Source organism: Mchenga conophoros, linkage group LG9 (assembly GCF_057382185.1).
Source record: "Mchenga conophoros isolate Kocher_MC1m ecotype Shallow Benthic linkage group LG9, M_conophoros_male_GT1.1, whole genome shotgun sequence".
NCBI lineage: Eukaryota > Metazoa > Chordata > Actinopteri > Cichliformes > Cichlidae > Mchenga > Mchenga conophoros.
Window position 1 is genome coordinate 25,711,508 of NC_140534.1, and position 16,229 is coordinate 25,727,736.

Below are 16,229 nucleotides of genomic sequence, written 5' to 3' on the forward strand. Positions count from 1 at the left end.
GTTACTCTTAAATTTTATATATGTTCATCTAAAAGAGTCATCATACACCAGGGTACATTTGTGTTTTCCAGGGGATATGTCAAGATTAGAAAAGACTCACTATAGTGAAAGGCTGGCCTAAAAGTATCAGATATTCAGCATTCAATTAAATGGTAAAATATCTGTAGCTACTTGTTGGCTAAATGATAAAAGCAAGGGGATATCTTTTTTAATATAAATATGGAAATGGATTTTAAAAAGTTGAAAAAGACACCCATCTTATTAGCTGCTTATCCAGTTCAGTGGGTGGACTTGAGCCTATTTATTTATAGTTTATAGCTCATTTAAACAACAGAAGTTGTGCTCTAGAGGCAGGCACATTTAAATTCCGGGTCTCCAAAAACCCAGTTTCAAAACCCATCAAAAGCTGAAAGGTGTGTTTTTATTCTATTAAATGATTATTGTAGAATCGCAGGGATCATTAAAATGTGTTTAGAATTTGCAAACTTATGCTGACTCATGCCATAAATCTCGATACACTGCTCACCCCTACATACACTGCCTTTATATGTTAAAAGCATCAGTATCGGTATTGCTATTGGCAATACTGGCAATACAATATTTACTTAGTATCGGATGGATACTGCAGTATCCCCATACCGCTAGTATTCATGGTGGTACTGGAGCTGATCTGATAGTGCAGGTACCTCTGGGAAATAACACAAAAAAGGTAGGAAACACAAATGTGCTTGTTTTCAGAGGATTTGTTTGGAGGAATAAGAAAATAAGTGAAATTTCTATTTAAATATTCTGGGCTTTTGTTTTCAAAGCAAATTTGGCCTTTGCAAACCCAGGCAGATGATTAACAAAGTAATATTGTGAAGAGTTCATGGAACACCTCGTGGCTGAGAATACATTCACAAAAGTTTTTAATGTGACGTTTCACGTGTAAATGTCTAAAATAACACTCCTTGCTTTTTAAAAAAATACCCGCCGCTGCAAACACTACAGAGATGGCCAGCCACAAATAGGCTGTACTGTTTTTAAGTGCACGTTTCTGAAACTGCTTAATCTAGCATGTGACGGTGTCAGTGGCACATCACACATGCAAGCACACGACGGCACACGCTTTACCCCTACTGCTTTAAATATACATCTTGGAAAGCTTTTTCATTCATTAATTCGCTCCTCAGCCATCTTTTTTTTTGCCACACTCACACAAAAACTACCACACACCATGCATGGTGTTATATACTAGCACTGAGCATCAGTCTCAGGAGTTTTAATAAAACAGGTAAGGTGCAAACCTGCAAATTCCCTTCGGTGCCACAAGTGCAGTGTCTGCTTCTGAGAACCCCCAACACTCCACTCCCTGAGGACAATGTACCACGGTATCCCTAATTAATAATCTTCTACTACACTGCAAGAATCACTGGAGTCATTTTATTTTCCTTTACTGGCAGTTTTTCTTTCCTCTATAGGTCTCTTTGAAAAGCAGGTTCATTATGTGCACACACAAACACAAAAACATAAAGAAACTGCGGATTTCTGATAGATGCTTATGATGCTCATATGTAATTTTAATGCTCATCCTCTGGATTGTATTTATGATCAGGTTAAAACTGAAGAAATGAACAGCATGCTTTTGAAAATGTATCGCTGTATGTATCTGGAGCCATCTTGTGGTAAAAAAGGGCCATTACAATGACAGTGTGCTTTTAGATTTAAAACAAAAAAATAAAAATGATGTTCATTTAAACGAAAGAGCATCTCAAACATAATATAAAAATATAAAATAGAATATCTGGTTACTGCTACCAGCTTTCTGAATGTTGCATATCTTCTACAAATACCGCAAAATCTTTCAGTATGACAAGCTAATACAAAGATCACACAAACATAGCTCACCTAATTAAACATTTATGCTTTATGTGGAAAAGAATATGTCGAGATAAATACTACAAACTACATAAAACGATCATTTCAATTGTTTTAAACCGAGGCCCGAATGTTTCCCAATCGCCTCATCTCTCGTTTCCATCTACGCTGTGCACAATATATCTAATTAAAAAAAAGAGTGTGAATCACAAGGTGTAACAGCATAATTGTGACTGCAGTGTCTGTGCTGTGCTGACGTCTGCAATGATGTCAATATGCAGCTGTGAAACATGCTGGACATACCCTGTTTTCTTTCTGCCACTAGATAGCACCCTTTTACTGTGTTGAAGGCCTGCACAAGTTACAGTGACAGCTCCGTAGTACAAGTACAGTACGATACAGTATTATCCTTTTTTGGTAACCATTAAGAGTTGAATTGTTTATTTATTTAAATGTGTAAAAACTGATTTATTATACAAATGTTATTAAGCAATTGGATCAAAACTCAACAATTAACAGATTAGATGTAACACTGACATTCATTGTCTGGCACAGGTGGAGATAAAATATTAGCCAACAACTGCAAGGTTCTCTGCTTCTCCCCTCTGTAACTGTGCTATCTAAGAAATTACCTCGTAAGTTATTTGGCCATAAGGCTGGTATTTTGCATAACAAAAACTTGATTTGTTAACTGGCGAGTGGGTAGTCTCAAATACTTTAATACTGTGTCTGCCTCTGCATTAAAAACTACAAAATGATCTTTGCACCTTGCACCTCTGTTTCCCCCTCATTAAGATCTCAGCACAGAAGTTAAGAAACAGTTTATTGATCAAGCTCCTGTAACGATGCATGAATAATTACCTCAATGACAGAATGAATATTCACAATAATCCCACTATACTGTGTTCATGCTTTACCCTTCGTCTAAACCAGATACCTCCTGATATTTGAACAATCAGCTACCAGCTGTTAAAATCACCCTGCTTCACTATCCTATGAAACAAAGCTTTAAAGGACTGCACTGTTCATGGTTTACAGGCTGTGAGGTTTAAACCAGGCTGAGACAAGCACTTGAATGCTGAGTGCATCTCAGTTTCCCATGACCATGCGGTGCAGCGGTGCTTGTTAAAACAGGCTGACGTCTCTTTTACGTCACCGCACGGCAGAGGATGTTACATAAAGTTAGGAGTGAAAATCAGGCTGATTGATTTCATCTTTCCTCTAATCAAGTGGCTTTATCGAATAGGATGTTAGACATTTATATGTGAGTGAGAGTTATCGCATCTCGTTCATCTGTTTATCCATCTCCCAGAAAGAGTGTGGCACACTTTTACTCTAACTCCATTTTCATTTTCATTTAGTTCAGTTCAGTTTTATTGAACTGATCACAACAGCAGTCGCTTCAAGAAGCTTTATATTGTAATGTAGAATAACAGAGTTAAAATCCCAACAATCAAACACTCCTTTAGAGCAAACACTTGGCAATAGTGGAAAGAAAAAACTCCCTTTTAACAGGAAGAAACCTCCAGCAGTACCAGGCTGAGGGAGGGCCAGCTATCTGCCACGCGTTGGGTGTGAGCAGAAGAAGACGGGACAAAAGACACACTGTGGAAGAGAGCAGGGGAGTAATAATAAGTAGTTAAATGAGGAGTGGTGCGTGTGTGTGTGTGAGGACACAAAGAGTGTGAAGAACAAACACTAAGCATAACTAAGGAAGGATTCAGGATCACCCGGTCCAGCTCAATCAATTTGTGGATGACAAGATTGGGATTTTTCCGCTCTAAAACATTGTAGGTTGACATGTTTTGTTACACAACTGAGCCAAGTTGTGCAATTTTGAGCCATATTATACAACAGCATGAAAGGTGCATTTTAAATGAGATCTTAACACAGATGTTAGTGGCCTGTATAGGGGACGGACTCTAAAGCCAATGATAATGTGGCTACTGGAAAAATGCTGACTGAGCCTTTTTTTCAGAGTCACTCTTTGAGTTTTGTGGGTTGTTTTGAGTATTTTTAAGTAATTTATCATGGCTGGAAAGTGACTCGGTGAGTTTGTGTCTTGATCACAAATGACACAAATGACGTGATCTCAACATAATGAGATCGCGTCTAAGTTGAGTCAAGCCTGACCTTTACTTATATTGTCATGGATCCCAGTCTGTAATTTTTCCATTAATCCCTCTAACAAACAAAAAATATAGAGAAATATTAAAACATTTTCATAGCTTAAATGATCTGTATTCATTTACACACTACTACTTGTGTTTTGAAGGTATGGTCAAAAATAACTTCTAAATATATACACAGCAATGAAGTACTAGAAAACGTTTCTATTTATTACGATTAAAACAAGTAAGCTATATCTACAAAGTGTGACAATATTCCATTATGCCCAATTAGATTTTCATGATATTGTTCATTTAAAAGAAACAGAATAAGGTACTGTACTGCGCTCTTGATCTGCAGACCAGAAGCTATTAAAGTCCGACAGGCACAGGTGAACCTGGAAGCATTTTAGAGGATAATCTGACATGCATTCTTTAAAAAAAATACCAAAAAGTAGAGGCACGCCTCCTCACTGCTAACCTTAAAGGTCACTGCATGTTGAAGGTTCCTGCTCATTTATTCATATGATAGGGGATTGCTTACTTTTACAATGAAGTACCTCTTATATTATCCAGACTCTTGGCTGTAACAGTACACAGGACCACATGTAGTTTTCTTTTATAACTTATCATCACTGTGCATCTGGAAACGCCAGAGAAAAGATCTATTAGCTGGGATAACTAAGAGGACTCACTAAAAATGTAATCAGGGTAATCACCGAGCACTGGATCTTCTATTTCTTGGAGAAAATAAATGTGAATGCTGCTGCTAAATCAACTATAAATATTTGGTGTACAGCTGCTGTATCTCTTTGTATGTAACCCCAGTATGACCTCAGCAGTACTGCTCATAGTATCACAGTATCATAAACAGGCCTGCGTTATCATTTTGTTCTTTTGCAACATTAACACAGTGACGGCAAATCCTCGAAACTGCCCAGAGTATCACTAGTTCAGACCTGAACTATCCAGAAGTTGCATAAATGGATAAAGATCTGACCTTGCTTTTTTTTTATTTAACTACATCCTTGGCATTTAAAAATAATGTGAAGCCTAGCTGATGGTGTCTGTGTTCATTTCAGATGGAATACCTTTTAAGTCTTGCTAATTACTGTTCGACGTTAATATTTCTTCATCCCAAGCGAATCCGCGGTGAATTACTGCTACCTTTAAAATTACTATTCATTCTAGGGTATGATCATACTTTTTCTGACCCAAAGACTCTCAGCTCAGTGGATGATTTAGGACAGATATGGAGATGAAGAAGAAATGGACATTATCTGGAATTGCTCGCAGAGAGTTTTTAAATCACAGGCACTGACTGCTTGCCATCTGCGTGAATACAATATGACTTCCACCTAACTGAAATATTCATACAAGTGAACAGATGGCACCCTTTGCTCTGCTCCCTTTTCTGGTCCCTTATACACTTTCATCTTGCTTATGAGTTTGTAGACATCTTATGTGTGGGGTTATGTGTGAGCGCAGGTGTATTTCATGGCCTTGGCAGTGCATGCAGACCTTTTTCACGATTCACGCAAAGCACCGCTTACCAACGCCGAGCGAAAGAGGGGAACAGGAGTTTCACACTGTGCTCTTTAAATTGGCAGCTTTTAGCCTCAAAGGCAGCACTGTCTGGCATTCATATTGGCCTTTCATCTCCAAGTAATCTCCACACTGCTCTTAATTTGTCAATCTTTGTTGGATTTTTACTAACAGGCGCTGCAATATTATGAGTCAGATAGTAATGGCTGAAAAATTATGAATTCACTTCAATCACAAAGACATAACCCAGAACATCTTCTTAATTGATCTCATTTGAATTCACTTTTATCTAAATGGTGAGCATCTGAGCAGCCTGTGCTTGTCGCTAATGAATATGTAATCATGCTAGTTCAGCCTTTTTAGAGGTTACTGATTAAAACTGAATAAAGTGGTGTGCCCACAGCATCACAAAATGACTAAAAACTTCAGTTGTAGTACATCACAGAGAAAAAACACATCAACAGAAAGGAAAACTGGGTGAGACACACATGAAAAGCTAAATGACAAAAATTAGTAAGAGCGGTGTTTTACATTTACATAGACTTGCAAATCACAAGAGATGGGAACTTTACTATTTGAATGTGTATATTTCTCATCCTTTTCCCCCCATTTTATTATTATTTTTTTCACCTTTTTTCTCATTTCTTAAAGTTGATTCCTAACCTGCAAACCCCGGAGTGGACACTAAATGAAACAAAGAGACAAATTAAAGAGTGTGAGAGAGACATTCATTCATTTTCAGTATTGACATCTGTCTAAAATGTTTAAATATGACTCATTGATTCTGCATGAAAAGCACTGTGTGCACATCTATGTGGCTTTATATAAAAGGAAAAGAGGTGCGAGGAAGGCAGATGTCATATTGTATGAGTCAGATGAAAAGAAAAAAGAAAAAGATGAGGTGTGCTTAAATGGGTCAGAAGCTTCCACTATGAGGATCCTGCTACGTTCGCTTTGACATTGAGTTTCTAATTAAAGAGTATGTAAATATTTTTTGTATAGGTCAAATGTTTTGAAAAAGTGCATCTTTAATTGCTTCGTTTGCGTGGGACATTTAGACGTGACAAATATTTGGAAATAAAGTGAGGAACTCATACAGATTCATGAAGATGAGCACTCCATTAGCAGAGGACAGGGGTTTTAATTTGTAATTGAAATAATGAGAATCAGTGGACGGAGGAATAACAATCGTGCAACAGCACAGAAATAAACAAAGGCGCTTTATTAGCGTGTGACGCTTGCCACAGTCCTCCACACAACTGTTAATTACGGTCTCTGAGTCATCCATCTGAATGTGTTCGCAGCACCTTTATAAGTCATTTCACAGTCAAACAAAGTGATAAAGTCTGTTTTCATCATGAGTGGAGAGATAATCAAACACTAAACAATCACTTTTAAATTCCCTTTTTGAACAGAGTGCTTGCAGGTGTGATCATTTCTTATTTAACATGCACAGCAGATTTGCAGGATATGCTGTGTATTTGTGCTGACTAGACCATCACTGCAGGCAGTGCAGTGCCAAACATTTTCAAGCTCACTTCTATCTTTCATCCACCCAAAAAATCTACTCGATTCTGTGGGAAAGTTTAAGAAAATCATCAAATCTGTTTTTATGGATTAGCATTTATTTTTAGAAAAATACATTAACTGCCAATACTAGCCATTTTTTTCAACATCTGAAATATGCATTTTCATTAAAAGAAATGATTAGAGAAGCTTCATAGAACAGCAATTCTTAGCAAATTTGTAAAAGCGCTCAGAATTTCAGGTGGAGGGGAAAAAAATACTCTCTCCTTCGAGCCGGAGTCGAACCAGCGACCTAAGGATGTCTGGGAAACCACTACAGTCCTCCGCTCTACCAACTGAGCTATCGAAGGGAGCTGACGACTACAGCTAACCCATGGGTATTTATAAGATCGGCTCGTAAAACGCTTTATGCTCTGCTTCTGCGTAAAGTCACAAATATGGCGGACGCCCTGTTCGGTTAACGTGTTTTCGGGAAATTTGCATTCGCTACTGTTTTCCACTTGAGCTAAATGGTTGTGTGTAAGAATTTCCCCACATATCTCAAGTAACTTGGTGTCCCCCAAAGGAACTTTAACATTGCAAGCCTTTCAATAACTTAGCAGCTATTAAACCCTGTTATTATTCATATTCGTTAGAGCTAACCTAGACAGCTTAATAATTCTACCTTACCGCACTGTATTTCGGCATGATATGCGAAATATATCAAACACTACACCGCAAGATTGGACCGACTACGTATCTCACGAGCAATAAATACACAAACAACGAGTGACTTCCGTACCGGGGAATTAGCTCAAATGGTAGAGCGCTCGCTTAGCATGCGAGAGGTAGCGGGATCGATGCCCGCATTCTCCAATAACATTTTCATTCAATGTAAGGCCTTTAACATGCTAACAAACACCAAAATGTTTTAACTGAATTGTTCTTTTCTGTTTTTTAAAATAGTAGCAGTTATCACCTACATTTAAGGATGCGGTGAATACACCCAATGTTATGGTTGTCGTCCTTATGCTGTTCTCTAAGTGTAAATACCCATGTGCAAAAAACGCTTAACACATGCCATAGTTTGTTTAATGCTAGGTATTGTAACAAACCTCTCCTGTGCGCTGTTATCTTCCCTCTAACGTAATGGTCTGTTCCAAACTTTGACGGAAGTCACATTCGATAGCTTCCTGCTGCTAAGTTAACATTAATGCAAAGCTGGCACTTGATTGGCAACATGGTAAAAAGGTGTCGAGAACTACGTGTTTTCAGTAGAGATTTTCAGATGCTATCAATAATTTTAGATCTAAAAGTCACATGGGTCATATGATTGCATCTCTTGCTAAATCACTCGCCCCCACCCTATGAAACGCATAGCTACATTGCACCCAGCGTAGAAGAGGCTGGGGATGGGCTGCTGTTCAGCACTGCCCTACTTAGTTTCAAATATGGACAAGGCAAAAATGGCAACCTTAGACGTGACAGCAGTAGCTGCTAAAAACAGAACTGACACAGAGGAGATAGGAGTCTACACCCTCTAGGACAAACATAACAGGCCTACTACTTAGCCTGAAGCTGGGCCTATGATAGACTGCTTTTAGAAAGGACTTCATACTAAACTTTTCAGACTTTTTAAGTTGTTTAGTTGTGTTTGAAATCGTTGACACCATGGACAACTTGGAGAAACAGCTGATTTGTCCAATATGCCTGGAAATGTTTACAAAGCCTGTGGTCATCCTACCCTGCCAGCACAACCTGTGCAGAAAATGTGCCAATGATGTTTTCCAGGTAAGCTATTGAATGGCTCAAATTGGTAATTATTTATAAAGTTGGTCTGAATTTTCACATATCAAAGACCCAAATAGTGACATAAATTTAACACCCATAGGCTCTGTTTACAAGCATGTGGACTGAATGTTAATGATGGTGGTTTGAAGTTTGTGTTATGGACTGTTAATCCCCTGGATTAATATTTCCTAACTGCCGAGTGAAACAATGTAATTATTCAGAGCTTCACTTGTTGTTTACAGGCTTCAAACCCGTACCTTCCAACAAGAAGCGGCTCGTTGACCTCTGGTGGCCGTTTCCGATGCCCGTCCTGCAGACACGAGGTGATTCTGGACAGGCATGGTGTTTACGGCCTGCAGAGGAACCTGTTGGTTGAGAATATCATTGACATGTTCAAACAAGAATCCAGCAGGTGAGACAGATCAGACATTTGTCAAAATAACAGAAAATGAAAAGAATTCTTCATGTCTGACAGGAGGATGTTTTCATTTGTGAAACTGCAGTAAAGTATAATAGCAGGAAGTGAAACACTGGCTTCTGAGTCAGAGATCTGCAGTGGGTGAGAGGGCATTTCTACTTGCAGTAGTCATCCACACAGATTTTTTTATCCAGCAGATGACTGAAAGGCTTGTATGACATGATATCCACAACACTTCTTGCTGTTGTGACATTATTTCATTACAATTATCCTGAGTAGAGTTTATAGGATGACCGAGATGCTTCTTCAGTTCTGAAACCAAAACGTAGAGAGTGCCAGGTATTTAAACCCTAATGGGGATTTCCCCTTAAGAGGAGATCGTTGCCTGACTAGTAGTCATGTCCATCATCACACGAGCCAAACTGGGAAGAAAGCAGTGGGTCGTTACCACCTGAGGCTTCAGATGAAATCACTGTGAGATCTTGCGTGAGACCACATTATGTGACCCGTTGAGTTCACCCGATGCAACGTGTGAGTGGATGTTGAGCCGCGTGGGAAACGGATCTCGAGACTGCATTGTAGGTGGTTGACAGTTGGTGTAGTTAATGATCCGTCATCGTCTTTTAAACCATCTCCTCGGTCTAAAATGTAAACAATCGCATCCCCCAAAGAGTGACCTTTATCCTTAAAAACAAGCAAATGTAAGGTTTTGGAACCACCTACTCAAAGTCAGGACCTTAAACAGGTTGTTCGTGCTCAAAAAACCCTTTTAAATGTGTTTGAATTAAAGCAATTCTGCAAAGAAGAGCAGGCCAAAATTCCTCTACGGTGATGTGAAAGACTCATTGTCAGATATCGCCAAAAGCTTTACGATTACTTTTTCACACAGGGCAGGTGCATTTGGATAAACTTTTCACTTAAAAAATGAAATCATTATTTAAAAACTGCATTTTTTATCTTTGTCTGATGGTGTGACGTATAAACTTAAGAAATAAGGAAGGGGGGAAAACTTTTAAGCTATATAAACATGAATCATGTATGCTTGCTCCCACACTACTCAGCAATGATGATGACCTATTGATTACAGTGCTGGCAGTGCATGTGAATGGCAGGGCACACCTGATGGGTCATCGATAAGCTGTTGAGATGCCGAGATGTGTAACAGTGACATTATCAAACTGACACTGCATGTCACATCAGTATGCAGTCAAATGTGCAGCATCACAGGACACTACTGCTGTTTTCATCGCACCTCAACAGCAGCAAACCAGCACCAGAGAAAAAGGAAGAAACGCCCATGTGTGATATTCACGAGGACGAAAAGATCAACATTTACTGCGTGACCCACGGTGTGCCCATATGCTCCATGTGCAAGGTCTTTGGAGCCCACAAAGAGTGCGAGGTGGCTCCTCTCAGCAGCATCTACCAGACGAAGAAGGTGAGGCCCGAGATGCTTACAAAGGCTACGAATACTGTCAGCCATGGTGATGTGTTTTTTACAGTTTCATCATGAAGTATGTCGTAGTATAATCATAGATTTGCCCCAGATTTGAGTCTGTAGTCATGCTGTCGTGTCCTTGCCCCCTAGACGGAGCTGAGTGACGGGATTGCCATGGTGGTTGGTAACAACGACAGGATGCAGGGCATCATTAGTCAGCTAGAGGAAGCCTGTCGTGCCATAGAGGTCAGTGTCCGACTGCTGCAGTGCCTGGCCGCTCACTCACGCAGCAAGCCTCACTCCGTGCACACACTAATGCACCTGCACAGACAACCAAACTGATGTAATGTGTCCTTGTCACGGCCACTCTTTCTGCTTTTATCCATCTGCGAGATTTAGACAGAGAGGCAGTAAGAGGAAAATAAATGTTTTGGTTCCACGGACTGCTTTAATCTCCCCTTTTCATATTTTCTCCTACGCTGGGTGCACATACACTAGTTAGAGCACCCTATTCTGCCTTCGACCCACTTCCACGGACAATAAAACGAGCAGTGTAATTGATAGGGCGAGAACAGGCAGCTTTCTTATGGTTCACGTGCCACAGTTGGATGTAGTAGAGAGGAAGCTGGAGTGACTCCAGTCCCCTGTGTGTCACTGCTGTGGCGTCATGCACATGGCACCAACTGAACGGAAGGAATTTTGCAGTGTTTAGACATCCGAAGAATGAAAACAACAACTAGTTACCGCATTTTCTCTCATTTTGAAATTCTAATGTACTTCGAAACTGAATTGCCTACATTTCCCACCCAGAACTCATTAATAAAGAATGGACCTGCAGAATTTACAATCTTTCCCTGTGGGTGTGTGCTTTCTTCACTTGTTCACGCACGTACAGGAGAACAGTCGGAGACAGAAGACTCTGGTTTGTGAAAAGTTTGACCACCTGTACTCTATCCTGGAGGAGAAAAAGAGGGAGATGAGTCAGAAGGTGACAGGCGAACAGGAAGAGAAGGTAAACTATATCCGGGGCCTGACAAGGAAATATGGAGACCATCTGGAGGAGAGCTGTAAAATCTTGGAGATGGGGATCCAGACTATGGATGAGCCAGAAATGGCTTTATTCCTGCAGGTCAGAGCTGCTACCACATGGGGTTTAAATTTGACATAATTTTAGCCAATTCATAAAAGTTTATCAGTATTTTATGTGCATGTTCAGTTGAACTCTCCCTTGTGTCTTTCAGAACACAAAGCCTCTCCTCAAAAAGTAAGTATGCTGTTTGTTTTTCAATAATAATAATTGCACTGGTAAGAGGATGAAGGGGTTTTGCAAAAAAGAGAGAGACTACACCGCCAGTGTAAAAGTCAAAATCCTTTCTAGCTAATGTTTTTTAATCATTCTCATGAATGAGTACATCTGCACTTACACATAAAACCAGAACTCTAATAGAGCAAGGTCACACCTCCCCTCTGGTAGCTGTGGAAAATAATCCTGTGAAATGTTGCAAATCACTATCTTCTGCTGTGGCATCCTGAAATAACTTGCCGAACGTGCTAAACATCACAGATTGAATATATTTAAGACGTGTTACCATGACTTTGTGAGGCAACATTTAGTCCTGTGAATATCCTAAATGAGACTTATGTGCTCAGGATTGAAGAGGCATCCAGTGCAGCGCACCTGGATAAAGTAGAGCTTGGCTACGAGAGTATGGATCACTACAAAGTCGACTTCAAGAAAGAGGGCAAGGCCCTGCGGAGCATCGACTTCATCCAAGGTAAAGGAACAGAGATCGCGGCTTTAATTTGCTTCACACCCCTCAGTGTTGTAGTTCTCTAACCTTCATCCTTTTTTGCCTTAATTCTCACACAGATGACGAAGATGAGGATGAAGACGATGAGGCTGCAGGAGCCGGTGCTGAGGAAGGAGAAGGATCACAAACTGTTCCTGGAGGTGCTGTTTCAGCCACCTCTGCCCAGCCTTCTGCACCCCCACAGCAGATGAGCTCCTCCCCCAGCGCACCCACGAGCACTCCCTCAACTTAGCTGTCAGCCATCGGCCCTGACAACACCTAAACCAGAAGCAGGATTGATTGTTGCTCCTAAATGTTGACCTCAGGTCAGCTGTGATACATTTTTAGCCACGAGGGGAACCTAATCTGTGTATGTAGATCTTAAGGAAGGCAGAGATGTTTTACTTCTGCCTCTTTTGTTGTGATTGGTCTATCACAGCATTCGGACTGATTTAATCTCTTTTTCTCTTATTAAAAAAAGATGCTTTAGTTCCTCCTTTTCATTTTGAACATGCTTAATGACAGAGGGACTTTGACTGTCATTCAGCTCTTTGCAGAATTCAGATGTACTCAAATATTTTTTTTATGTGGTTGACCTTTTGAGACTTGCTCCTTAAACTCCATCATTAAAAAAACATAATAGGAGAGCCGCTGGTTCTCCTCCCTGTTGTATACTTCTTGATGACTGATATAACTCTGTGAGTAATGTAGCAGAGTGATAAAATGAGCACTGTGACATTTCAGTATTTCCTACATCGGGCTGCTTGCGTTATGTTTAATATTCTTCATTGTAATGTGGCACAGGTATTATTTCCCATGATGATATATATGATACATGCATATTATATACACGTCTTTCCACACTCCTATTGGCATATTTCCGTGGAAGGAAATCCAGCTCAATGCGTGAGTGCCTTTTTTTGGCTTGTTCAGACATTTTTAACATCCTTCTCCACTGCATGATCAGGATAACACTCCTGCATATACATATGAGACCACAGTGAGCAAATATGAGTGCTCCCATATTTTTAGACCAAAGCAAATAATTTGCTGCCCTGCGATGGCCTCACGTTGCTGTAACTCCACCGCTCAGGTAGTCCACCATTCAACGACCATCTGTTATTTTACACCGTGTCTCGGTGAGTTGGATCCTTTACAAACGGGCTCAATCCCACACTAAGCCTCAAGATGCTTCACGGGCCAAAAAGAATAGGATGACTCACACCCACGGCTCTTGTTTAGCGTAGCCTGACACTGGGGGTCAAGAATCAGCGTTCACATACACACGCTCACACATAAACACACACACACAGTGTCTTCGACACTAATTAGCTATCAGTGGTGCATCTTTGAGCTAAGCGTGGTTGCCTCTTGCTGGTATAATGAGAATTGCCTCTTGAGGATTAAGGGTTTGGAAGAAGAACGCTGTATGAATGTTCACTGCGCTGAAGGGTTGTTCAGATTTTTGGCAAAGTACTGCAGTTAGAGCTTTTTTTGTGTGCGTCTGTGTTAGACAGAAGGCATGAACTGGCTCCAGAGCAATGCCATGGTTAGACCTATGCAATTGTTTGCACTGAGTTAGGCAAACCTTTACCAGTCAGCATTTATAGGCAAGACTCGAGATTCTGTGGCCATTTGTGCACTCTTAAAGTTGTTATTTACTTTTTTTTTCAAAGTTTCTTTAATGTGGGACTACAAATCCATGTGTTAAAAGTCATTAGAAAAGTGCGTTTTAATCAGATTACTAGTCAAAGTTAATGGGATTATTTATTTATTTTTATTGGCGTTAGTGTTAACTAATATGTAAGGATATCCACAGAGAAATGTAAGCATTGCTTTTATTTTTTTTTTATTAAAAATATAGATATAAGACGTTCTGTTGCACAACAGAAAATGACTGGTTGCACATAAGTTTATTAACAAACATAAATTTCATAAATACAGTGATTCATAATCTAAAACAAAATGCCAATTTTGTGAATGCAATTCATGTCTTAGACGAAAGTATTTCATCTCAAATATGAAGAACGGCATATCTCTACAGATCTGACACCAACATTGAAATGGCAAGGTACAATCGGCTCATTATAAGTCAAGCCCGTTTATGCTCCATAGTTTGAGGTTAAAGCTATAAACAATAAAGTGATAAAGCAGCACTATATTGTACAGAGCATGTTTTGTGCTGATGGCAAAAATGCACAACAGAAGGAGTAAAAGAAAAAGAAAGGGAAGGGAGATCTTTGGCGGGCTGGGAAATCATTTCCCGAAGAGCTCCATCATTCTTCTGTTATTCTGCGCTTGCTGAGCCAGCTGTTCCGCCCTGGACATCTCCATCATCTCCCGGAGCAGATGGAAGGTCAGATCCAGGGATATTGGCGGGTCCTCGGACCTTCTTCCCCTCTCCATCGAGTCGTCCCCGCGGTCTCCGAAGCCGCTTATGAGCGCCCTGATGTTCCCAACTTTACCCTGTAAAAGACGCCGCGTCAGCTGGAGTTGCAAAGCTCTGTTGAAGATGGAAGGTGATCCGCCGGGATACATGGACGTTGATGGGAAAGAGTTCGAGTCCCCGTTGCCCAGTCGGATGAAATACTCCTCCCCAAGCCTCTCCAGAATCGGGCCGGATTGCAGCTGCTGGGAGTTTTGGGTTTGTAGAGCTGGGACGCGCAGAGTACTGCCAGGGCTCTCAATAGCCCGACATTCGTAGCGCGGTAAGAAGGCAACTAGCAGAATCACGGCGGTACCGAATAAATTGAGCTTCATGTCAGGATTTCAACAGGAATCTGGGAAGAAAAAGAAATACATTGGGTTATTTAATTTTGGCACGCTCGTTTTTTTTTGCTGTGGCGCAAGATGTGCCGCGTAAAAAGGCAATTACGCACGTAAAAGAGACGTTGCAATAATGTAACGGGCAAATTATAACTATTGCTGCCGCAGTTTATTTTTATTATTGTAAGATATTTTGCGATCTGTTGCCACCTGTTATTAGTAAGGAGACTATATATTGTACAACTGATCAGCGATGTGGAATATTTACGCGTAAAGGAAGCTCGAAGATTAGAATGAGGAATTATTGTCTTCTATCATTATACTTAGTCCATCCCCAAAAATGAAATCAGAAATGAGAATAGAAAGGTATCAGCAAAGCCAAAAATCCACTTTATCATCTACAAATCCACTTTATCATCTACAAATACAGTTTTTAAATGTTTGCTGTGAAGCACAAAGAAGTCTTTAATTAAGCAAAGTCGCATTGAGCTGTGCTTGGGAAAAGAATAACTAAAATGCTAAAAGAGGGAAAAATACGAATTCAAAATGTGGGTAAAATTAATGAAACTTTTCTTACCTTCAGGCTTTAGAGGTGGTCCGCTACAGCCGTGTAGGTTGCCAGGTAGTTGGCGAGATGCCGCCCTCCTTCACTTCACTTTGAGGAATCAAGTATATAGTTACTTAAAGGATAGATGCTGAATGGACTTATATAGCCACCCTCACTATAAGTGTCGCGCTCCAAGCTGAGATTGAGTCTGCGCGTTCTTGCATGGGTGTAACGTGAATGGACGCCTCTGACAAAGTGCTTTAGTTTAGATGAGATGAGTCATATGTGAGTGCGCGCGCACGTGCACGAGCGTCTACCTCGGCGCTTTCAGAATAGGCCTATAGGTGACACACCTGCCGGCATTTTCACTTGAGTTTGTTAGTTGAAAAATAATTCCAAGGGTTTTGGACTCCATGTGGCAAATAATCAGAAGTTAAAAAGTAATATTTAGACGAGATAAGTC

The 16,229-nt window shown here is 40.3% G+C and overlaps 2 protein-coding genes and 2 non-coding genes across 4 annotated transcripts; 2 read left to right on the plus strand and 2 right to left on the minus strand.

Annotated features, from left to right (window-relative positions):
• Positions 1 to 7,301: 7,301 nt before the first annotated feature.
• On the minus strand, positions 7,302 to 7,387 carry trnay-gua (transfer RNA tyrosine (anticodon GUA)). Its single transcript is given in 2 exon segments — positions 7,302 to 7,337; positions 7,351 to 7,387. It is a non-coding gene; the product is annotated as a tRNA-Tyr (tRNA).
• A 432-nt stretch (positions 7,388 to 7,819) lies between these two features.
• trnaa-agc (transfer RNA alanine (anticodon AGC)) lies at positions 7,820 to 7,892 on the plus strand. Its single transcript has one exon. It is a non-coding gene; the product is annotated as a tRNA-Ala (tRNA).
• A 397-nt stretch (positions 7,893 to 8,289) lies between these two features.
• trim55b (tripartite motif containing 55b) lies at positions 8,290 to 12,942 on the plus strand. The gene is made up of 8 exons (XM_085287227.1): positions 8,290 to 8,807; positions 9,050 to 9,219; positions 10,486 to 10,663; positions 10,814 to 10,909; positions 11,559 to 11,792; positions 11,905 to 11,927; positions 12,314 to 12,438; positions 12,534 to 12,942. Exons 1-8 carry the CDS (start codon positions 8,688 to 8,690, stop codon positions 12,704 to 12,706), a joined length of 1,119 nt encoding a protein of 372 aa, XP_085143353.1. The 5' UTR covers positions 8,290 to 8,687; the 3' UTR covers positions 12,707 to 12,942.
• A 1,343-nt stretch (positions 12,943 to 14,285) lies between these two features.
• crhb (corticotropin releasing hormone b) lies at positions 14,286 to 15,987 on the minus strand. Its single transcript, XM_085287228.1, has 2 exons — positions 15,797 to 15,987; positions 14,286 to 15,233 (listed from the first exon to the last, which is right to left on the minus strand). Exon 2 carries the CDS (start codon positions 15,211 to 15,213, stop codon positions 14,710 to 14,712), a length of 504 nt encoding a protein of 167 aa, XP_085143354.1. The 5' UTR covers positions 15,214 to 15,233; positions 15,797 to 15,987; the 3' UTR covers positions 14,286 to 14,709.
• Between the last annotated feature and the right edge of the window lie 242 nt (positions 15,988 to 16,229).

Coding starts and splice junctions, on each gene's coding strand:
- trim55b (XM_085287227.1), top strand. CDS start 8,688: ATGGACAACTTGGAGAAACAGCTGATTTGTCCAATATGCCTGGAAATG. Junction 9,220..10,485: donor TTCAAACAAGAATCCAGCAG/GTGAGACAGATC, acceptor GCACCTCAACAG/CAGCAAACCAGCACCAGAGA. Junction 12,439..12,533: donor GAGCATCGACTTCATCCAAG/GTAAAGGAACAG, acceptor ATTCTCACACAG/ATGACGAAGATGAGGATGAA.
- crhb (XM_085287228.1), bottom strand. CDS start 15,213: ATGAAGCTCAATTTATTCGGTACCGCCGTGATTCTGCTAGTTGCCTTC.